The following is a 24,050-nucleotide window of genomic DNA, read 5'->3' on the forward strand; positions in this document are numbered from 1 at the left end:
GACCATTCAAAACATTTGTTTTTCTTTAACAAGGCGGTGATGGGCTGGACTATTCGAGAGAATTCGGGGATAAACCTGCGGTAAAAGTTAGCGAAGCCTAACATGCTTTGAACACCTTTTACGGAGGATGGCGATGGCCATTTGAGAATTGCATCGACCTTCTTTGAATCCATACGCACTCCGCTAGGTGATAATATGAATCCCAAGAATTCAACTTCAGTCACGTTGAAAACACATTTTTCCAACTTAGCAAAAAGTTTGTGTTGACGCAATCTCTCGAGGACCATTTTCACGTGTTTCCGATGTTCAGTTTCCGATGAAGAATAAACGAGGATGTCGTCAATGTAAACAACAACACACACATCTATGAGCTCTCTGAGGACATCGTTCATAAAATATTGAAAGGCGGCCGGGCATTGCAAAGTCCGAAGGGCATGACCTGATATTCAAATAGCCCATACTTGGTGCGGAAGGCCGTCTTCCATTCATCGCCCTCTTTTACTTGTACCAAGTGGTAGGCTCCTCTAAGATCCAGCTTTGTATATATGCATGCTTTTCTGACTTGGTCCAGGAGTTCAGGGATCAAAGGTAACGGATATCTATTCTTAACGGTGATCTGGTTCAGGGCGCGATAATCTATACAAGTTCTAAGGTCCCCTTCTTTTTTTGGAACGAAGAACAAAGCTGAGGAAGCAGGGGACTTGGAAGGACGAATAAACCCATTCGCTAGGTATTGATCCAGGTATTGTCGGAGGAGAAGATTCTCAGGCTCGGTGAGGGCATAAATTCTACTACAAGGAGGAGTAGATCCAGGTATCAGGTCTATCTGGCAGTCATAAGACCTATGAGGAGGTAGAGAGTTAGCCTGATCCTTCCGGAAAACATCGTGGAATTCTAGGTATTCAGGAGGTAACTGAGGAGCCTCTGAGGAAATTGCTGCCAGTGCAACACCAGGTCGAGGGTGACAAGTAGAGACACATTCTGGAAACTGAACCGTTCTTGCTCGCCAATCGATCTGAGGATTGTGCTTCTCTAACCAAGGAACTCCTAGAATAATCTGGAACTGAGGGGCCTTGATCACATCGAAAACGATCTTCTCATGGTGTCCATCTTGACTTACTAGCGTCACTTCTTGGGTGGTATGCGTTACTGGTCCGGAGGCTATCTCCGTACCATCCACCGTAGTAATGACGCCCTTTACAGCCTTTGGACAAAGAGTCAGATTCATCCTCAAAACCATTTCATGATCCACATAATTGCCGATGGCACCGCTGTCGACATAAGCTTCAATCGCATGTAATCGATCCGGATGTTCAGGGACAATGAGGACCATAGGTATCACGAAATGCGAGGTCACGGAACTGGTTTTAACGCTCGGCAAGAGGACCTCTATTCTTGTTGGGCGAGGTCGTTTCCCTGCTCAGAGTTTGTGACCCTGGTAACTGCAGCTCCTACTGCCTTCTTGGCTGGTTTCACCGGACAGTCTCGAAGAAAGTGCCCCGAGTTTCCGCAATAGAGGCATAATTGCAGCTGTTTTCTCCTTTCCCGCTCCTTTTGTGTTAGTGGTCCTTTCAGGCCCCCTATTTGCATGGGTTCCCCGGAGTCTACTCCTTTGGTAGGAGTTGGTGGTTTGGAAAATACTCGAGCATCAAACTTGGAACGATCGGCCTTCCTGTTCTGCAGTCTGTGGTCAATTTGAACGACTAAGTCAATATAGTCCGAACAGTCTTGCGGGGGATTCACTACTTGGGCTAACACATCTTTGAGCTCTCCACGTAGACCTCTATAAAACAGCATAATCCTTTTGTCCTCAGGCCATCGAGTTTCCACTATCAGTCTGTTGAAAGACGCAATATAAGCCAAAAGGTCTTCATTACCCTGTCTCAATGAAAGGAGCTCATTGTCCAAGGCCTGCCCCTGTGAATGTCTTGCAAACAGTGTTTCCATACTGAGCTGAAAAGCTTGAAAATCATGGAGAACCGGATCATCTTGATTAACTAGAGGGATCGACCAGTCTGCTGCATTGCCACTAAGGTACGAAAGCACGAAAGCTACCTTAGCTTGATCAGTTGGAAAGGCTGCTGGCCGGCATAAGAAGTGCAACCGGCACTGATTAATAAATACTGCAAACCTCTTTGGGTCACCAGAAAATCGTTCGGGCGGAGCCAGAGGTACATTCCCAGGTAGGTTGATCTGCACTGGGTTCGTAGAGGATGTTGAAGGAAGATTTGCCCCTGATGCGGGTAACAGAGTTTGTCCGGCTTGTGACTGTAGCAATTGTCTAGCGAGATCGTCTGTTCGCTCCTTGGAAATAATCAGTTCCCTTCTTAGAGCATTTGTTTCCTGACGGGCTGCATGCACTTCTGCTCTTAGTTCCCCAAGTAACTGGGCTAGCTGGTCGGTATCCGAGGTTTCCATAGCGCCTGGGTGGGAGTTTTGCGATAGGCTTTGCGTTCTGTAACGCTCACCTGATTCCCGCAGAGGCGCCGGTCTTGACTGGGTGAATGCCGTATCTTCAAAGGTGATGTGTAACACACGGTTGGCTCTTTGGGCTGGACCTCTGTGCACTGTATGTCTGACTCGAAGAGTAAGATGTCTGCAGATAGAAAATATGGGATTAATGAACTGGGGTTATTGGGTGCCTCTCTCCTCTTCCCTTTCTCTTCTCCTGTAGAACCCCAAAGGTTAACACCCTCACCTTAGGTAAGTGAACGCCGAGCTCTCCATCTGCCTCGGGGCAGGGTGCCGTAACCAGTTTCTTCACTGGATAAGGGTGCAGGCCTCTTGACCTCAGAGGACTGCTGTCTGTCGTTAACTGCACGAACGGTAAGTTCTGGGCACTTCAAATGTCTTAAAAGTCTTTTGTAATGATATCTCTTGTTTTGCAGGTTTCCGGCGATGGTGGATGGCGGGCTGATGAGAGTTGAGGATCGACCCCGCGTGAGGAATAGAAGCGCCTGGAAGCACGTAAGTAAGCGCTTGTAGCCTGCTTCACGATGCGCACTAACTGTCCCTTTTATCTTGCAGGTACAAGTTCGGAGCTTTAGAGAAGCTGAAGGGTGCTGGAATACCCACTGGATTCGGCGTGGGAAGGAGTAATGGCACGTGAGTAATAAAGTTGCCCAATGTCTTTAAACGCACCTTCTTTTGTCTTTCAGATGCGGGATGCAGCGCCGAAGGCCTCCGGAGCGTGCGAAGAGCTGGTAAGCTTTTGTCTTTCAGATGCCGGAATGCAGTGCGAAGACCTCCGGAGCATGCGAAGAGTAGGTAAGCCTTTGTCTTTCAGATACCGGAATGCAGCGCGAGGCGTTGGTGACAGCCGATGGACCAGGTAAGAGATGCGCTGCCACTGAAGACCGTAGTGCTAACCTGTTCTTTCTTTGTCTTTACAGGTGCTGCTGAAGACTGGATTCCAGGATGGTAAGCCTTTGTTCCCTTAGGCCCAGGATCAGAAGCAGAAGACACGATGAGCGTTCTGCTGCAGAGAATGCAGAATAACGCAAAGCAAGATTCATCCATCGGGTGTGGTTTAAATAGCCTCCTGTAGTGCTTAGGTGTCTCCTTCCACAGCCACGCCTAGGTAAGAAAAGAGTTCCTGCTTTCCAGAAGAGTTCCAGTGTTCTGAACCTAGGGAGTGGCTCCTGCCCCACCAAACAGGAAAAGTAGTCCCAAACAGAAGAGGATCAGGGGTTCAACTGGCAGGTAAGTAAGCAGCATGGTCTGCTGCAGGTAAGTCCACCCAAGCATTATGAGCCCGGCGCTTCCAGCGCTGGGACTGGGCATCTTTATGAGCCTGGTGCCACTGGCGCCAGGACAGGGTCCAAAAGGTCCCAATTGGGACTGGCTGGCACTCGGAACCGGGGTTATGGGTCTGCTTCCAAGGGAGTCCGGCAAGTCCTGATCTTTTGGAAGCAGAGATCATGACAGCTAGCTGCTAGAGAGAAAGGAGGACTTGGTGAACCAGACTTGGAGAGCTATTTATATGCAGCAAAATTGGCCCCACTTTTAGAAAGTGGAGTATCTGGTCACGGAAGTAAACAATGGCCATTGATAGAGCAGTTCAGAGTAGTGGTTCCCCTACAGGAATGGTATTGGCACTCTCCTGGAGCCCGACGTGGCCATCTTGGAATGCTCCCATCGGTTAAGATAACAATGAAATATTGGGATAGGGCAACTAAGAAATATGCTGGTACAACATTTCCACCACCTCTTCCTTCCATTTGGATTAATCCAGAATTTCCTCTATGATAATTTCCCAGTCAATATACTTGTTAGTTCGCCTGAGGTCTGACATGCTTGGGTCAATTGTTTACTGGGGGTAAGCCATTGTCTTTTGAGGACTGCAAACAGGCATTGTCATTAAGTGAAGCTGATACATTTGGATATGTAGAGCTTAGGCACTGGATTAGTAATGCCAGGGTGAATAGGAATGTCAATAGAGAAATGACAACGCTGGAGGATCTATTCTTGGGAGACCCCATACCAGGAGAGTATCATCATTATAGAAGATCTTCAATGAGACCTGGTTTAGACCTCTACATACCTATATGGCTAAGTGGGAAGTAGAGGTAGGATTCCTATTGATGAGTTGTCCTTGTCTAATATTTTGACTAGGGCAGCTAAGACATCAAATTGTGTCCAACTGAAGGAAAATAGCTATAAAATATTGTTTCACTGATACCTCACCCCACAAAGGCTCCATAGGATCAAACTGACAATGCCCTTCATGTGGTGGATGTGTGGTCAGGCTCGAGGCACACTCTTCCATATATTGTGTCCATGCGTTCTTATTCAAACATTTTGGAACGAGGTGCTTGCCCAAATTAAAACGATATCTGGAATTGATCTTCCAACGGACCCGCTTGTGGTTCTATTCAGTATTGAGGATCCAGGGGGTCAATATAAGCTGAATTTAAAATCTTCAAAATGGGAAAAGAAATGCTGTACCAGATATTCAGGAATGGTGGGCTAGGATTTGATTTGGGGGGCCACAATCAGTAAAATCGGGGCATCCCTAAGCGGTGAGCTACTGAAATACGTAGAGATTTGGAATCCCTTATTCAGTTGTTCAATAACATGATTATCCTGGGGTGCATTATAAGCATCATGATTTCCACGCCTTCACATTATTATGATGGCCTAGGAAATGGACTAGAAAGCTTAAGTACAAATTTCATCAAATTTTATACTAGATGAATGTTAATGAAGCCCTTAATGTATTAATGCCTTGGAATTTCATTGGAGATTACTTTGCGATTTTATTTGTCATTTGTTTTATTTTAGAACAAAGGCTGATATATTGTATGCCAGTTTGAGGGAATTATTATAAAGCAGATTCAGCTATATGTTTGATGAACCTAATAAAAATGTGAATGGCAAAATAAGACCAAAAAAACAATAAAGTGATCTGGTCTCCAATGCCGGTCAAGCCAAGTTCCAAATGAAGTGGAAGATTCAGCCATTTTTGGGGACCCACAGTAGTCTCTTCAGGAACTTGTTTTCTGTAATGACTAGAGCACGGGTCTTGATGTGTCACCATATTTCAGCTCCATACAAGTCTGCCGCCATTGCCTTTGCTCTAGATATTTTGAGCACGGGGAAAAGTACATCCTTTCTGCCATTTTTAGAGAAGCTGAGAATGCCATTGCATTTTCTGCTCAGTGTAGAATGTGCCTTATTAATGTGTTCTGACCATGCCCTATTCAATGTGATTCTGACAACTAGATAGTCAAAATGGGAAATCTCTTCTATTTTTTCCCCTGTCAATTATGGTGTCAGTTCTTGACCAGTGCCTGTGTAGTTTGCTAAAACTCATCTCCTTTTAATTTTGTGTTTACGTCCAGGCCCTGATTCTTACAGAATTGAGTAACATGCTCTGTCAGTTTTAAAAGGCCAGATGCGGTTTGATATATAATAACTACATCATCATCGAAGAATAAAATCCCCATCTTCTCTTCCACAAGGAATGGGATGTCTGATGTATTATTTGGAAATCCACAGAACACTGCATCAAAAAACAAATTGAATACGTGGGGGGAAGAATAAAGCCTTGCCTAACCCTTTTACTGACAGGAATGATTGTTAACCCCCTCCCAATCCCCATCTTACCCTAGCTTGTGTTGTGAAGGCATCATGAAGTAAACACAGACAACTGAATAGGATATTAGTAAAAACCTTTATTAACTAAAAGTAGAGTGTTGGAAAACGGCCTAACATGCCCTGTACTTAGGTGGGATGTGTCGGGAAGTACAAAGTAAGTGTCTGTCTGTGTCCAAACCCTATACTTGTCCCCACACCTAATTGCATACAATGTGTAGGGATGTCAGCATCAAATAATAAGTGGGAAAATTAAAGTTCAGCACTTCTTCTAGCTCTTGGATGGAAAAAGGTTTTCCCTTCCCCAAGGTTCAAACAGTTCATTTTACAAAAGACATACTTTCAAATCTATTAAAGTTAAAAGAAAATAACACAATTCCTTAAAATATTCAATGTTCCAAAATAACACAGTTCCTTGGGAAACTTCCCACCTCTCCAGTTTGGTTACCTTTCACCAGTTCATAAAGTTCAGTTCCTTACTTTTAACTCACAAAGGTTTTTATGTATTCAATCACAAAGTGATCTTTCCATAGGTGGGTATATTCGCTCTAGGCGCAGTTGTTGGGCCACCTGGTCTACCCATTGCAGGTCACGCAACTGACACACCTTACTTGCATCTACTTCATACGTATTTTGCCACAGTTTCAGCTTCATAATAAGGATTGACTTATTCCTTTCACTTGCCTTTGAAGCTTTAATGTTTCTTCTTTTTATCACCATTCATTGATATAGTAGCTTTCACTTGCAATGACCAACATAAGCTTCTCATTCATTTCTTTTGTTAGTGTGCAATGACATCTGCTTGTCTTTTGGCAATGCTCAATGGATTCTTGGCAATGTTCCTCCTAATCATCCACTTATGCGTCTTTATTTGGCTTTGCTTCATAACCTTGCTTTCATGTTAACTTATAGTCAATTCACTTCACTAGGATTCATAGTTTCACCACAGTTCATTGCTTCATTGTTGTATTTTGTTGGTAGCTTCCCCACATTGACTTAAATGAGTGCTTGCATGTATTTACAGTTCTCTTTCTTTTATCCACTTATCATATATAACAAATATCCCCTAACATACTTGTCGGTATGCCTCGTGGTTCCCAGTGCTCCTGGGCAGACTCACCGGTGTTGCTTGGCGCGTCCAACGGGTGATGTGTGGCTGCAGCTCTGGTAGTGTCTCAGGGAAGCATTCTCTACCCTGCCAGTTCTCCCACGGCTGCAGGTACAGTCTCTCTCTTGCCCGCCGGTACAGTTGATGCACCTCCCTCTGTGACACCGCCAACTCCTTGTCTGCTGTGGTTCATTCAGTGGTGCTTCTCTGGTTTTCTCCTGGCTGCTCCAAATGCTTCTCTGATTCAGAGGTAATCGCCCGCTTTCCTCTGCAGGGCTTTCTGATGTCAACCTGTTTTTTGCCTGGCTTTCTGCTGCGCTGGCTCTGCATCCGTCTCAGGATTCCCTGGGCTTCTCTGGGTTTCATCTCCACACAACTTTCTGCTCCTTCATGTTCCTCTGCTGTTTCCAGCAATGGTCTTTAAATGTCCTGCCAGCTGGATTCGGCATTCGAGAACTAGACTGTTCAGAGCTAGTTCTGCAGTCTGTTGTCAGTCTTTGTTGCATCTTTCTCGTCCCAGTACCAAAGTGGTGTTTGTGTGTTTGTTGTATGTCTCTGGTCTGTCTTTTCCTCATCCCAGTACCAAAGTAGTGTTGACTGGGAGATAAGTCATGCAAAAGATAGGGAAGGGACTGGTAATAACCTTCAGAGGCCTGGGGAATATTGGTTTCATTAGAAAAGGGAAATGGGGGAGTCTGTGTCTCACCAAAGGGTGCCTCATTCCCACACCCCAAGTCTCCTCCACCCAGGTGATCCTCCCTCAAATATCCACCCACAGGGTCAGGATCTGATAGCAACGATTTTTCCCTAACCATCTGGGGGGAGGATAGGAAGGGTGTATAATCATACAGCTCCATAATTTCTTTCAGCAGAGGGGGCAGTACTTTTTTACATGCCAGTGCTTGCCATAGTCTTGATCATAGCATGTTGTCAAAGGGGGCCTTTCAATCCACAAAAAATAAGTGGATATTCCCACGCTTGATCAGCACATATTTGTAAAAAATTAGTTTAAGGCTAAAAACATGCTCTACGGTGCTCACCCCTTTTGTGATAATATCCTGAAGGTGGCTCAAAGCCTCAGTTTTGCGTGCCCAATGTTATAGTCTAGTTTGCAAAATAATTCTGAAAATGTTGCCACTGGCTTCTAAAAGGGAAATTGTTCTATAATTAGCTGGAATACAAGGGTCAACTTTGGGATGCCAGGATGGAGGTATTTGGCCTAACCTAAGTATGGCATTAAATAGCAATAGGAGATATGAGGCCCATATTCTGTGCTCGCTCATGGAGAGATCAAACAGTATGCAATCAGGACCAGGAGCTTTCCCACACAATTGCATGCTTGTGATGGCATGCACCTCTTCCATTGTAAGTTCCAGTGGGGCTATGTTTATACTGGTACCCACGCTATTAAATGTTTCCCTGCACCAAGGTGGATGAGATCAGCTCTGGTTTCTGCGTAGAGGCCCATAAAGTGCTCGAGCCAGATGTTCTCAGTGATAGATGCTTGGATGAGGTTCTCTTGATGGTAATTCCCTTTAGTTACAATTCTCCAAAATTCCCTATAATTTGTCTGAGGATGGTAAAGTAATATTGACTTGCTCGATTTACATGTAGCACATGATAAGGCACAAACAGGTGAGAAGAACATGAGGAACATATTTGCAATTCACATCTATCCAACCTGTATACCCATCAAAAGTCATGGAAGATGGTGGACACGCGTTTTACACAATATTGGAACAGTTAAGCATACCCAAACAGAGTGACATTAACCATGTTAATATACCTTCTCAACAGAATAAAGTTGGTGCATAACTTCAAATCCATCATTCTATTTCCACTGTAACGTGCAAATCATAAACTGTGTGCAACTCGTCACTTATGTTAAAACTGATTGCTTGGCTGCATTGAGATGATATTGATGATTCTCAAAGCACCATGGTACTCAGGGGCTTCCGGCGCATCAGGTGAATATTGTAAGATTCATGACAATGAGGAAGGAAGGAAGTCACATTGCCACTGCACCTACTACCTGAAAACCATGGTGGTAATGCTACTGTGTTTTGTTGCAATATCATGTACTGAAAGGCTGCAATGCACTGGAGTTTTTTTAGGGTGTTGGTTTTTTCACAAGTGTTGTTTTGTCTCAAGGTTTCCTCACATACTGCATGGTTTTGGTCAGAGGTTGCACTGTAGCTACTGGGAAGGCTTGTCAATTTATACAGGCAACAAAGAACCATGGTGCGGCATAGCCTGCCAGTGGTGACTCCAATGGCAGGTTGGCCATAACATGGGATTGTCTCCATTCTCAGTATGGTGATGTGAACTTCCTCCAGACCTTATGGTTCAAAAGGACCTCACAAAATCTAATTTAAACATCCAATCTCCCATATTCTTTTGAACTCTCTCACTGACAGTTAGAAAGAAGCCTAAGCCGAAATGATGTCCAGCCAACCTGCAGAAACTGTCCATGCAAATCTCTTTTGATGTTTTAACTAGTATCAAATAATCATGCAGATACATACAAAGAGATCCTGCCCTGCTTGACAAAGCATGTGCACTACCAAGGCATTATGATTTTGCACCACACTTGAACTCAAAAGTTATCTAGGGCGTATGAATCCCTTTCATCCCAACTTTGAACAACGCTCATGGTCTTCCCTTGCAGAAAACTACTTTGATTTAGACTTCTCGTTTAAATTTCTACTAATTTGCATCACTCTAACATCATGGTTCCCTGTCCACCATCTCTCTTGCACTCTGCATAACACACCCCAGAATCTATCCCCTCGTCATGCCCCCCAACCAAGCCCCTGCTCATCCACCAGCCTCTAGCACATTGTGTGTCCAATAAGACAATTGTTCTCAAAACACCAATGTGCCATGACCTCTCCACAAACACTGATCTGCCATTTGCAGCATTTCAAGTGATCACTCCTCTCTCGTACATTCCATAAGCATAATTAAAACAGCTGCAGAAAGAACCTTGATTTATAAATGCACTGATGATTGTGAGGGATCAGAAATGTGAAGCGGGCAACTTTGTGAAGGTTTTTCCAAAGATGCCATTTTCTTAACTCAAAAGGTTGGATAAACACCTCACTACCCCGACGAAGACTGTCTTCCCTAAAATAAACTAAAGGAAACACTGTAACAAAAGGATTCTGTCCCTCACACTTAAACATAAACTGACATAACAAGGCAATATATGGCAGTTCAACAGAAACAAATATATCAGTTAAATTCACATCATAACAACAGTTGCTCCTTCTAATCTGACGGAATTCCCCTTCCACAGATTGAAGCAGGATTTTGCTCAACAGTTCCAAAAATAGTTAAGGAAATCCTGGCCCTCATTCTGGGTTTGGAGGTAATCATGGCGCTATTTGTGTCATGACTACCTCCAATACCGGTACTGAGTCCGGGGGGGACTTACTGGTCTATTCCGACCTTTGCGGGATCAGTAAGTCCCATTGAAAAAGCCATTCCCCATTCCCATTTCAGCCCCCATAGGGCTCAATGGGAAGGCGCTAATAATGGTACCGCAAATTGCGGTACCGTTATTAGCTCTGAAGTCCCTTAACGGGCCCCATCCATAATGCCTGGTAAAACCAGGCATTAAGGAAGGGACCCGCTAAGGAACCTCGGAGTAGGGCGCAAAGGTATTACCGGCACCAATGTCCTTAACGGTGCCCGGTATCCCTTTGAGCCCAACTCGGAATGAGGGCCCCTGTCTCGTATCATCCTACTTCAGTTCTCATTTTGGTTCCAATTTGATAACACAAAGTTCCAGCTTGTATTTAACAAACAGTTCATAGGTGGTTAACAAAGATTTCTGAATCAGTTCACAAAACCACTTGTTTCACAATATTAAATATGTCTGCAGCAGTTTACACAACACTTGCTTCAATCATATTAATTTGTTAGGATGATTCTGCATGAATTCACAAAAAACACTTTAGTGGTTCTTCAAACTTCTTCATTATTTTTAACCACACCACAATAATTCAATGGCTTCCACCTGGTCCACTCCCCTGCCAGACTTAATACGACAAAGTTCTCTGGTTTGGTGTACTCTCCTGCCAAAACAGATCAAAATACTTACAACATTCTCTGACCTGGTGTACAATCTACTGCTTGCAAGTATTTCTATGGTAAAGGATACATTCAAACAGCTTAGCAATGTCTTTTGCTTCACAGCATCCAATATAAGAAACACTTCAAGGGAAACAGGAACCACATTGGTGCTGTTTGCTATTCCTGTGTGATTTGCACATTTTCTGCAGGTTATGCTCCATCCCCTCTGAACATCTTCCTTTAGAAGGGCAGCCTTCCTGCCACTCTTGTTTCTACCCTTTTCTACTAACTACCTGCTGATAAGGCATCAGTTTCAAATTGAAACATCTTTGTAAATGTGAGTTTAAGCCAATCTTTCTTAGGACCTCCTTTTCATATGGACAATAGGTTATACCAATACTGAAAGGAATGTAAAGGAATGTTGCTAGACATTGCTTTCACTGTTGATTGTCGAAACCACTTGGGGATAGGGGTCAGTTCCTTTCCTATCATCACAAGTTTAGGTGATGCATTTTGTAAATAGCCTATCATTTTGGGCTGTATTGCTATTTTGTTATTCCCGCTCAAAGTATCTTTTTTCTCCATTCTAGATTTAGACTCGATTTTAGCAGTCTCTAATCGTTTGCTAGGGCTCCTGGAGCATTTTCCTGCGGTGGTGGTACCGCTTCGCAGGTCATATCTATGCGGTTTAGCAGATTTCATGGTCCCAAATTTAAAGTCCCACCCCAGTTTCCTGCATTACAATGTGAGGGAATATAGTATGCAAATGAATGCGAGAATAAACCTCTAGCACTCTGCCGGTCCTAGACAGCTAACTTGGCAGGAGTGCTACTGGTTATGTGATTCGCCTACCCAGACAATCTAGGGTAGGATCCAGGTTGCTAGATCTTTTAGTTCTGCATTTTAAGCATACATCAATATACCGTAACTCAACTTACTGACCTCCCCTGTCGTCCACAAGCGGACCACAGCAGACCACTCTCCAGCTCCACTCCACGCAGAACTATGCACTGTTTTAATAGCTGTATGGTCCAGTTGCAAGTCTGCTGCAGAGTTGCCCCACCCCACAAGAGCAGCCACCAAAAAAAGGCTTCCAATAGACAGTGTTCCCAGCAAGTACAGCAGACCACTCTCCAGCTTCACTCTTGCTATACTGATAGTATAAACTTCGTTCTTCTGGCTTTGGCAATTCTGAACTTTCTTAATTGCCTGGGTATGTTTGTCTTTTGGCTTTGGGAATGATGGTTTATCCTTTCTCTCATAGATATTGCCCCTTTTCATTGCTGGCTCTTAGTATGTCCCACAATGTTCTGCTACGATAATCAAGTTCTTTATTTGCCATCTATGGCCTTTTAAATCAGCTTGGTTCACAACAGAAGAATTAACCATGTTTATATTGGTTCAGCATTCAAAACTTTTCTTCTTTACTTGTTTTACTCAATTTTTCACATGTGTATAGTTAAGGCCCCTGGACTTGGCGAGTGGACAGTTACGGAGTGCTCCCGGGTCACAATCTAACTGTGTATTTACTGAGTCTGGCATGCACGTCTGTTTGCCTCTCTGGCTCCAGGTCCTCTATTTCTGGTTCCTCACGCGGTCAGGAAATCTCTCCTTCACGGCCTTCCACGACTGGAGTCTGTCACCAGCAGGGCTCTCCTGGCTCCCACAACTCCCCGGTACTCGCCGGCCACCGCTACCTGACAGAAAATTGAGAAACTATTAAAGGGTTCGCTTTCTGCTGCGAAACCTCTGCAACTGCAAGCCTAAGAGGGAGAGTCTGCACTCTCAACGTTGCCTGCGCAACAGCTCTGTAATCACAGTCATCAGCATAAAAGACCCTCTTGGGATCAGCATCTAATATACATGCCACTGTGGTCCCGTTGTCTTGGCTCACATCCAACCTCTGCTTCTGCTGCCACATGGAGGTAGGAAAACTCCTGCACCTTCTACTACTGCTACTTCTCATGGCCTGCACTTGAGGGGGCTTTTAATGCCATCCAGTCTGTCTCAGGTGTGGGTCATTATTCTCGATTGACTGCAACCTGCAGTCTTGGGCCTCTGAAGTCTTCTTCTTCCTCCCAGTACTTTGGGATTGATGGGTCTTGAACTCCACAATATAAAATGCAGCTTTCATAGTGAAATTATTTAGACCAAGTTCATTATTCTTCGTATACATATTCCCCAAAGTACTGTAACGACTCCATGAAGTATTTGGTTTTACAGAAGAGTAGAGTTTCTCAGGATTTATTAAATTGGTAACATTTAAAGACTCTTCTTCATTCTCTAGGACTTATATGGGCTTTCTTGTTTATAAATGTCAGTGGGCCCCATTACGAGCTTGGAGGTAGCCATGCCGTTTTTATCGGCATGGCTACCCCCAAACTCGGCTCCGGCACCCCCGAAAGGGGAATTACCAGGTCATTTCGACCTCGGCGGGCCCGGTAATTCCCCTGTCGCGGGACCCAGAGCCGGTACGTCCCCATTCCCATGTGAGCCCCCATATGGCTCAATGGGAATGGGGAGGATGGTAGGAGCCAGTGGTACCGTTCATAACGGTACCGTTGCTACCATCCAGTTCTGCTCACGGGTGCCGCTCTGTACGCATGGTCTGACCAGTCGTGCAGAGGGGCACACGTGAGCAGAAATCGTAATGTGACGGTACAGTGATAACGGTGCCGGCAGCACTACCGGCGCCGTTATCACTGTACCGCCACTGTTGTAATGAGGCCCAGTGACTTTAAAAGGGGTTTTCTGACTTTCAGAACATAACTGCATGTGATTATTTCAATCTATATTCCGACAGTCAGTTTGAGAAAATAAAAACTCTCTCTGACAGCAAGCCATTACATTTGACGGTATTAGGGATATTCCCTTCCTTGAGGAAGACAAATGCTGCTTCTCATCCCACAAAGTCCTCTTATTTCCTCTTGATACCAAAATGTTTCCATACCCAGAGTGTATACTTTTAATTCTGCCAAAAATGTAATCAGATAAAACAGTTGGGTGTACAAACTGCAAGTTTGTAAAGAATTACACTAACAACATTTAAGTTGATGATGGAAAACGTATTGACTTTAGTACACAAAACAGTTTCCCAATAGTTATAGAATTTGTACAAAAGAGAACATATTTATTCAATTAAGCTACAATACAACCCTCTGTTGTAATGCTGAACTCAAATAGTAAAAATGTTGAAACGGTAGAAGGTTGGAGGTAGCTGATCAATGGTTCTAGAACAATTTGCCACAAAAGAGGACAAGAGGTTCTAACTCCTGACTGGTAAAGACAACACCTAGATCTCATTGTGCACCAGTTTAGTATAACTCATTTAATGGCAAGCACTTGCCTGCTATTTGCCTATACAGTTTGGTAAATACTATTAACATTGCAGAACATCTCAGCTGACATGGCAATAGAGTGAGAATGCACTTGTCAAATGAATGATATCCTTTGCATCCAGGGTACCTGTCATTCAGACCTTTAGAAATGCCCCACAAAGCTCCTGAATATCCACTGGATCAACGTGTTGGACCTTTGCAACAACAGGGGAGTACACCCAATGCATGGGTTTGCATGATCAAACCACTTTGTTGTGGGAGATAATATGGTGTATTGGTTTGAGAACTCAGTATACATGGAATGGCACATATTCCCTGGCAAATGTTTTGTATGCAATAAACGACCTCTACCACCTTAAACATACACACATAATTTCAGACATTTTCAAATTAGTTGCAAACCCTTTCAGGTTAACACAAAGTGCTAGACTAGGACATACCTTTGTAATTGCAGTGAAGACCTTTTCCAGAATGGCATTATGCTGAGCTTTCTGTGGACCACTAGCCTGAATCTTCAATGCCAAAGCACATGGTTTGCCAATAAACCTAGAAGAGAAAATAATATATTAGATGGTTACCGTATTTGATCAACTTTACTCTGCTAAGAACAATACAATTCATACCTGTGAAATTACCAGCATGCAACATAACACAAACCACAGCTTATGTAACAGGCTAGCATGATGTGCCTCATTAGGACTCCAGCAGATTGTTTCCTCAAATCTCGGCGCGTGGCCATTATTGTCAGAGCTTGCAGGAATCAAAGTGTGCATTACTAGAACCATGCATCCTATTAGTAGCATTTCCGAAAATCTTCACATAATAGTTTTTAGCCTTTTGAACAATGTATGTCCATCCCTGTTTAAGGGATGTATATGGATATGTTATAGTAGCTTATCGTGCCACTATTTTACCAGGTGCACAAATTCAGTAATGACTCTTCAGTGCAATATATGTCGAAGGAGGTGAAAATGTAGAAATCTGAGATTCTCACATTTTCACCCACATTAGAGTTACCTTTAGTTGAAATAATGTATTAATTTGATTTGCTTATCTGTTGCTTATCTGTTTATTTATCAATGTTGTAGCATATCAATTCACTTAAAAGACCAAACATGTTTTTTAATGTTGAGGGTTTGACAGTGTTACCTCAACCTTTTGCATGGAGATAAATATTGGTGAAACCCCCATTTGGAATTGTAAGTGGAATGCATGCAGTATTCACTGCATGCTAGTCACAGCAACAGTGCAAGCAGTAAGGTAGCTCATGGCATCATTATTCTTTCTTTAATGGATTCAGTTAATGGGCCAAGACCAAAAAAATCACATTAGATGGGGACAGTGGGTGATGATAAAAGGCAGAATTTAGAATCCATAGAAATCTAGGTGAGGGAATGGCATTTAGAAGCAGAACCACCCGTGCTCCCAAACCCAAGATCTACTTCATTACTTTTATAGAGTACCAGACCAGAACCACACACCACTCTTTCAGACCCTCCCTAGCTTCTAAGGAAACTATCCTTGACAAGCTTTCAAAATAATGTACAGACACCTTTGCTAATACCATCAACAGTTCCATCAGCCCCGGTGCCATTTCAAAAACCTCTCAACAATCAAAAATCCTTCCTCAGCCCCTAAACCTACAGCCCAATCACCTTTCTAAATAAATCCCAAACAGAACGAATTGCCAGTGAGCTACAGTAATTTGACAAAACCAACATTTGTACAATCAACATCAATTCGGCTTTTGGGTAGGATTCTTTAATAAAAAATAAAGAATAATTCTTCCAAAAGAACATGAGTAATTTGTTCGCCATCCAAGCAGTCGTCAAACCACTGGATATTGTCTTGGTTTGAGTCCCTTCAACATTTAAAAATTCCCTGTAGGAGAGCTCCATTTTACCCAGCGAAAATGTACTAGGGTCCAGAGAGTGAGGAAGGCTTCTGACCCCCCCCCCAGCTGGCACTATCTATAACATGCTCAACATTAATAGTGTACTCTGGGAGGCCCTCACGTGGCTTTGTGGCATGTTCGTTTTTTTTCTTCCTATTTCCACTTCTCTTGCTCGTTTGGGTGGGAAGTACGGGTTGGGCAAAATAAGCTATGTGGGACAGGGCGGAGGTGACAGGGGGCTGATTTTCACCCCCAAGTGTGACCTGTGGTCACCAAATCCTGGGATCAAAGACCTCTAAATAATTCTGTGAATCACTTTTGAGGGAGTTCCCCTAATCCACCAGACACAGGACCATATGCATGCTGGCAGCATTACTTGACATCCTTTCCAAAAGAGGTTTCAAACCCTCAGCCGGGATTGGCCACTTTAACCTCTATGATGCATTTAAGACAATTCTCAAACACACCCTAATTTAAAGAGCAGAGGCAAAAGTCTGCACACTCCACGCAAGATGCATCAATTGTATCTGTGAACATTAACAATGGTTAAAATCAGCACCATTCTTTTGGATTACACACTGATCACATGGAGCATCCCTTATGCTTCCTTCAACCTCTATTATTTGAAATGTGTATATAGTGCCCTTTTGCACTCCTTCACAGATCACACACATGATTTAATGTTCATCATGACATGTAACAAGGTGTGACTGACAACCTAATGAGCCCAAACAACACTACTTCGAAAAATGATTTGAGTGCCCAGCAGACCACAAATATGGCCTAGTACTCACAGGACCTGTACATTTCACAGAGCTACTTCTTTTAACATATGAACCCCGCACTGAACATCTCACAATTCTATGCACATTGTAAGACTGTGGCAGTATTAAGCAACCCAAAACAATTAGGTTTGCAGACGGTGATACAAAAATTACGTTGGTACAGATCTGAAGATACTACCATTCAAATATGCCCAAGCATTGTAACTTAAACCATCATTTCCCAAGCTAATACTAATAATATGTGTGTATGCACAAACACACAAAAAAATAATTACACAACATAATTGTACTGAGTGGATTGAGAGTATTAACACATTGATGCCAAAACTCAATGTCCATAAAGCAATCCATGCTGTGTACGTATATACGATAATTTATTATGTAACTAGTGGCCATGATAGGGCAACAAGTAAGTATGTGTTTCGCCGTTTCTGGCTCAGAATGATTTTCACACAACCTACAATATCTATCTAACTTTGGTAATGACCTCTCCGGCCCCATAGCCTCTAGAGTAGGTAGGTGGTAAAAACGTAACAACAGCAAGAATTGCCTCAGGACCGCTGAGGGGCATAAATTCAAGTATGTTTGGGTTTTTATAAATGAAAAGAGAACAAGTAACGCAAATCCATACATTTTTAGGCTCTCCAGATGTGAATAATTGTCCGGCCAATCCCACAGATTTAAACGTTTGTGTAGATGATATTTCATGTACTCATAGTGTTAGGGAGAATTCTCCAGAATGGCTCATTTCCCTTACCTACTGAGTCCCTCAGCAGCTTTGCTGGATTTCTAGGATTTATTTCTTTTCACCTGGTAAAAGTGTGAGCCTTTTTTCCTACTCTTACATGTGTTTTGTTGTGTGTGTTTAACATTTTTTTTGTTCATAGACTATGGAGCTTCACCTACTCCATAGGCATCATCTTTCTACTGTGTGTTACACAGCACCTTCAGTGCAGTGACACAGGGATGTCTTTTTCAGACTCCCCACTTCGAACTCCATTTTCTGGGACTGACTAATGTCTCCCAGAACATGTAAAGTTGCCATTGACTTTGTTAGTCTTTTTAAACTCACAGACCCAGTAAAAACTATCTTACATAGAGTTCTGGAAAGGGTTAATAGTTATCCCTTTTTGTCTGTTTCTCAGGGAACATTATTTCGTTCCCCTTTCTTTAAGATTTGGCTGGTGGCAGTGGTATGTACCCTATTTTTTCTATCGTGGTCTATTTAAATAGCCTTGGTACTGTTTTAGGCTACGTTAGTAGCCTTGAACTTAAATTCGCTGGACCCCATTTACTTTTATTTGGTTCTGGCTGGGTTTATTCGCCATTTCTTTTTTAAAAGGTCTTTCTCGTGTTTTACTCTGTGCGACAAACCAGGTTTGGTTCCTTTGTTTGCCGTCCTTTGGCGGGCTTCTGCACAGAAGCCCTCCTTAGGCACCTGAATGTCTGAGGGGGACAGGATGTGAGGGAGGGGTTTGAGACTTCCTGCACAGGGTCTCCTTGGAGACCCAAGCCGCACTCAGTGTGATTGGCTGTGGTGTCTGTCCCGCCGGGACAGCCACCCTGCTGTGTGATTGACAGCCAGGCTGTGTGAATGGGAGAAAACTGCATAAAAAGCAGGTCTCTGGGACTGAGAAGGCAGAATCGCCACTGGATCAAGAGAACCGAAGAGAAGCTGAAGAAGAGGACCTCTACCACGACGGAACCTCCCGGTGAAGCCCTGCTGTGGGTCCGAATCTCCAAACTTTGATGACAGGGAAGATCTGCAAGGAATCTTCTCCCATTGAGCTGGTGGGGCCAACCAGTTCGCCAAACTGCATGCCAGGCCTCCCTCCTCTGGTCGAATTTGTTGTGCACAGCTACAGTGAACCGGATAGCCAGGAGGACCGGACCCTGCTTGGGTTTTAAGGAGCGCACCTTTTATTCGTTGCTTTGCTCTGCTGCTGGTTTCTTCCCTGGGCAGTGCAGGACCTTCCAGTCTTCCTACTTCGTGCCAGTCCTACAGTCGCTTCAGGAACCATGAGCCTGCAGGACATGCCAGGAACGTTTGCCTCAGCTACAGCCTTCTTCGCCATTTAAGGTACTGTTGAAATCTGGTTGTTCGTTCCGTCCGACCGCAGTAAAAGTGCTTGAAATCTTTTGCCAATACGAGGGCTTGTCCTTCTGTATTCTCTAAAGTAACTTTTAGTCTGACCAACTTCGTTCTGAACTCTTGGCAAAGACTTAACCGTGAACTACTCTGAACTGTGTGATCCTCTGCAAATACTTTGGTCCATTGACTTTGGCCCTGTCCTCTTGATTTGATTTCCTCACCGTAGTTGCCTTTTCTAGATTGACCTGCTTACTTGTTGGTGCTGCTCAACTTTTGTCTAACTTTTTTTCCCTCCCTTTTTAATTGCTGAAGTGCCATTTTGCTCACACTTCATTTTGAGCTTAACTTGTCCAGAATTCATTGGGTGGTGTGTAGTGTATTAGGATTGTGATTTTTCCACTGCTTGATAATAGTGAAATGTTTTATAACTGATGTGTAAATAAATGTATATTTTTTTACTCAGAAACCTTGAGTCAGTGTTTGTTTGAACCATAGTGATTGCTGTCCTTTGTGTAACTATTGATTCTGCTCACTTTACTCTTGAGATAAGTCTGGTTGCTCAGCCATCGCTACCACTTTACTGTGTAGTACAGGCTTTTATCAAAGGTGAATTTGGACTGTCACTTGTAGTCTTAATTGTGTGTGGTGTTTCCAAAGGGTACTCCATATAATTCTGCCTAACACTTATCCTTCTACAGAGCAGAATCCAATTTGTCACATGTGCCTAGATAAATGTCCCATGTGTTTGAAATTTTGCACTCAATATTTCTCTCATTAGTTCACTTTCACCACTGCAACCTGGACTCCATTGTAGGGTCTGACCTCCAGCTTCATCTGGAGACTGAACCTTCCCATAGTTCCTACTGTAGTCGGAGATCAACCCAGCAACCATAACCTCAAGGCACTATTTGTCATATGCATGATTTCACCTTTGACACCCGGCAATTGCACATCCCACTTCAAGAACCTACCTGAGTGTATGATACCTACCTAAATTATTATAACAGACTGGTCAAGTAACGCCATTCAGCACCAAATACAGGAGAATTCATGAAGACCTCACACCAATCTAGGGTGTTCACTTTAGGCATTACACAGGTTCAGTTCTTCGTTAAAAACCAACTCACCGATGGAAGCCACCAGGGGGTGCAGGCAAGATGGCAGCATGATCCACAAGCTCCCTGTTTGGCCCCCCGGAAATCTGCGGAGTGATTCCACAAAAAGGAACCTAACCTGCTCCAAAATATGAAAATGGGACATCGGAACCGATGAGGAGTCTTGGGGTGTTCGAACGATATCAAGAGGTGCCCCCGACCTGGAGATATTAGACGGCGGGCTCTGGAACGCCCCCTTCCCGATCAGGCCCTGCGGAAACACAAGCCGTGATACACGAGATTCTCTGTCATCCCGGGGGTGGAGGGGTCCAGAGCCCATCTGAGCTGCCCGCTCGACTGCCAGCGATCCTGCTGGAACATCCTAGGGCAGAGCAGAGCCCTTCCAGTGACGTCGGCTGAAGGAGACCACGCGGCGAGGGCTCACCCGCACTCTTCCTCCTGAGATATTAGAAGAGCTGAAGCGGTGTCGTGAGGGGCGGCGGGTGAAGCCACTGAGCAGCTCCATAGAGACCTGAGGCCTGGCGGCCCATAGGCACTGGCGACGCCGCTTTTTCCCCCTTACTGGGCTGACGCGGGAGCGCGCCCGGGCCCCCCCTCCCCGCCTGAGCCCCATAGCACAGGGCGCCCGAGGAGACCGCCCCAAAACGCATACAGGGCACAGTAACACAGACAAGGCGGCTTTGCGGGAGATGGCGGGCGGAGCCGCTGAGCAGCACTGATCACACCATAGCCACAGGGGATAAACCCCCCTCCACGGGGTCCTCTGCTGGCCCGAACCGACGCAGTAGCGTGCCTGGCCGCCCCTCCCGCCTAAGCCCCACACTGAGGTTCATCTGGGGAGACCGCCCCAGACACACAGAGTGCACGGAAACCAGCCTCTCCACCGTAAGGAGGGGTACGCGGGCTGCTTCCCGGGGACGCCCCCCCTCCTCACCATGCTGGGGAGGTACGCTGGAGGTGTGTGGGGTGGTGCCAAAACAAGTGGAGACTCCTGACCCCGGACTCTGGAGAGAAGACAAGGAACCATCTGGGGCCCTGAGTGAATCGATAGAGAAGGCACTAGAACAGCCCCAGGGCGCCGAACCTCCAGGAGAAGGGGGGAGAAGGGGGTCCGATATTGCAGGGGGCATTCATTCCACTTGGCTTTTGAGTGGCAAGGTGAGAGGCACCAACTCGTAACGGAGGAGGACATGTCGAGAGGGCCGCTGAGGATCTGCTTGGGGACCCCCCAGGAACATCCAGAGAACGGAGCGGGGGTGAGGGAGACCCTGGCAGGGCCCAGCAGGGCCCAGATCTGACTCAGGGAAGCTCAAGGTGAAAGGCACGTGAAAGTTCCAGAAAACTAGGCACCCCCCGACGGGCCGCGGGGGACCCAATGAACACAATGGAAATGTCATGAGACTAATCACTCCACTGAAGTTTGTTACATAATCTCCCGGGGGTCTTAAGGACCTAGGGAAACATATGTTGCCCTAAGGTATTGCCACGGTTGGCTGGTTTTTGCTCAATGGGCATGAGTACAGAGTCACCTGCAGGGAGCATCTTGATCCACACCAAATGCCAAACCGCTGAGGGGTTCACAGTTGGGGAGGCAAATTGTATGTTATGGGCTTAGAGAAGATAATACGGCCGTGGGACCTTCACTGGGACTCTGATGTTAACAGAAATTTGGAAATATTCCTGAGAGGAAGACGGGAGGGAACGTCCCTTGTCAATAAGCTTCCCGGGGCCAGGTTAGCATCCCTGGTGGTTCGTTGACCTGGTCGTTCGTTGAGCAACCCCAACGAGTGTTGGGTGACGTAGACGGACGCCTTGCAAAATGGGTAAGAGAGGCAGGGAAAAAGGAAGGGGGAGGGGGTGGGAAGAGGGAAAGCCAGTTCGAGCCATGGCCTTTTGCTTCACAACAGGTTCTACAGTGGAATTACACAAAGGGGTTCAGAGAATACGAGATGAAGAACGACAATGATTGAGGGAAGAATAGGCACACTGAATGTTAAAGGCTTAAACTCTCTTACTAGCAACATGTTTCGAAAACAGCGATTAATGGTCCTCTTCTTACAAGAAACACACTACAAACAGGGGAAAGAATCAATGATAAAAGGGAAGGATATTGGGAACAACTTTTGGGCCTCCCATAGAAGTACTAAAAAGGAGGGGGTGGGCATTATCCTGGGCAAGGCCCCCCCTCCTCACAGAAATAGAAATCAAGCAGGGCTTTGGGGGACGGTTTCTAGGGGTTAAAGGCACCTACGAGTGTGAATGTATTACGCTAGCCACAGTATACGCGCCCAACTCGGGACAGCTAGGCTTCCTGACTCAAATCTTCACGGTAATGGAGGAATGGGCAGAAGGGGCCATGATACTCGGTCGGGATTTCAACCTCATAATGGACCCCCAATTGGACTGGTGGTCGGCAAGGGGTGCAGAGACAAGAGGAGTCTCCAAGGATAATTTAGCCCTGCAGACCCTTCTGAGGGAACACTACTGGATTGATGTATGGCGCAGAGCATTGGCGGTCCGGGGGGGTACACCTTCTTCTCGCCCCCACACTATACATAGACAAGAATCAATCTCCTACTAATTTCTGAGGAAAGGAGAGGGATGGTTGAGTCCCCAAGGGTGGAGGCAATAACATGGTCAGACCATGAATTACTGGTTGCAAACTGGTCATTGCCTGTCTCCCAGAGATCGTCGCAATGGCGTTGTAACGACACGCTCCTCCGGTACCCGGCCTTCCGGGAGTTCATGAGAAAGGAAATGGTAGCCTATTTTGAAACAAACGACAACGGGGAGACAGATATGGCCATGGTGTGGGAAGTTGCGAAGGCCAGCTTTAGGGGCAACCTAATAGCTGAAGACTCCAGGCGTAAGCGTGAAAGGGGTCTAATTGAAAACATGATCTGAGCAGAACTGGGGGCCCTAAGAGCCAGGCTAGGCCTACCAGGGGAGGATCGGGAGGCCCTCCTAGTGGAGATGCAGGGAAAAAGACAGGCGTTACATGCTGTCCTTATACGGGAAGTCATCAAGAAATTGAGATATACTAAACAAAGGTATTATGAGCGGGGAGACAGAGCGGGGACCGTCTTGGAACACAGGACACAGAGTTCTGGAATGGAGAGAGGGGTGGGTCTTCTCAGAGACAGAGGGGTTAGGGTCCACAAGGGACAAGAAGAAATAACGGAATCGTTTGCCGATCTTTACAGGGAACTCTACACCAAACAAGAGGGTGAATCACTGGAAAACATCCGGACCTACCTGGCCGAGCACCCCTTACCCTGACTGACTGAAACTGAGTGGGAGGCCTTGGAGGGGGAAATATCGAAGGAGGAGGTGGAATCAGCCATCAAGAGATTGAAAGCGGTAAAAGCCCCGGGGGGAGATGGTTACACAGCAGACTTTTACAAACAATGTCAGACCATTCTGGTGAAACCATTGGCCAAATTATTTAATCAAATTAGAAACCAAGATATAATCCCACCAACGTTTCTACAGGCTCTTATCACCGTAATACCCAAACCGGGCAAGGGCCATGCAGAATGTGGATC

General features: G+C 45.1%; 1 protein-coding gene across 2 annotated transcripts in view; it reads right to left on the reverse strand.

Annotated features, from left to right (window-relative positions):
- Nucleotides 1–24,050, reverse strand: part of CERS6 (ceramide synthase 6) — a 1,220,327-nt gene that overhangs the window by 824,930 nt on the left and 371,347 nt on the right. For both annotated transcript variants that reach the window (XM_069616260.1, XM_069616259.1), the window contains exon 2: nucleotides 15,060–15,165. In XM_069616260.1, coding sequence (XP_069472361.1) covers nucleotides 15,060–15,165 — 106 coding nt within the window. The remainder of the gene's footprint in view (nucleotides 1–15,059; nucleotides 15,166–24,050) is intronic.

The sequence above is a fragment of the Ambystoma mexicanum genome, chromosome 9, assembly GCF_040938575.1.
Source record: "Ambystoma mexicanum isolate Mex_15411 chromosome 9, UKY_AmexF1_1, whole genome shotgun sequence".
Lineage (NCBI taxonomy): Eukaryota > Metazoa > Chordata > Amphibia > Caudata > Ambystomatidae > Ambystoma > Ambystoma mexicanum.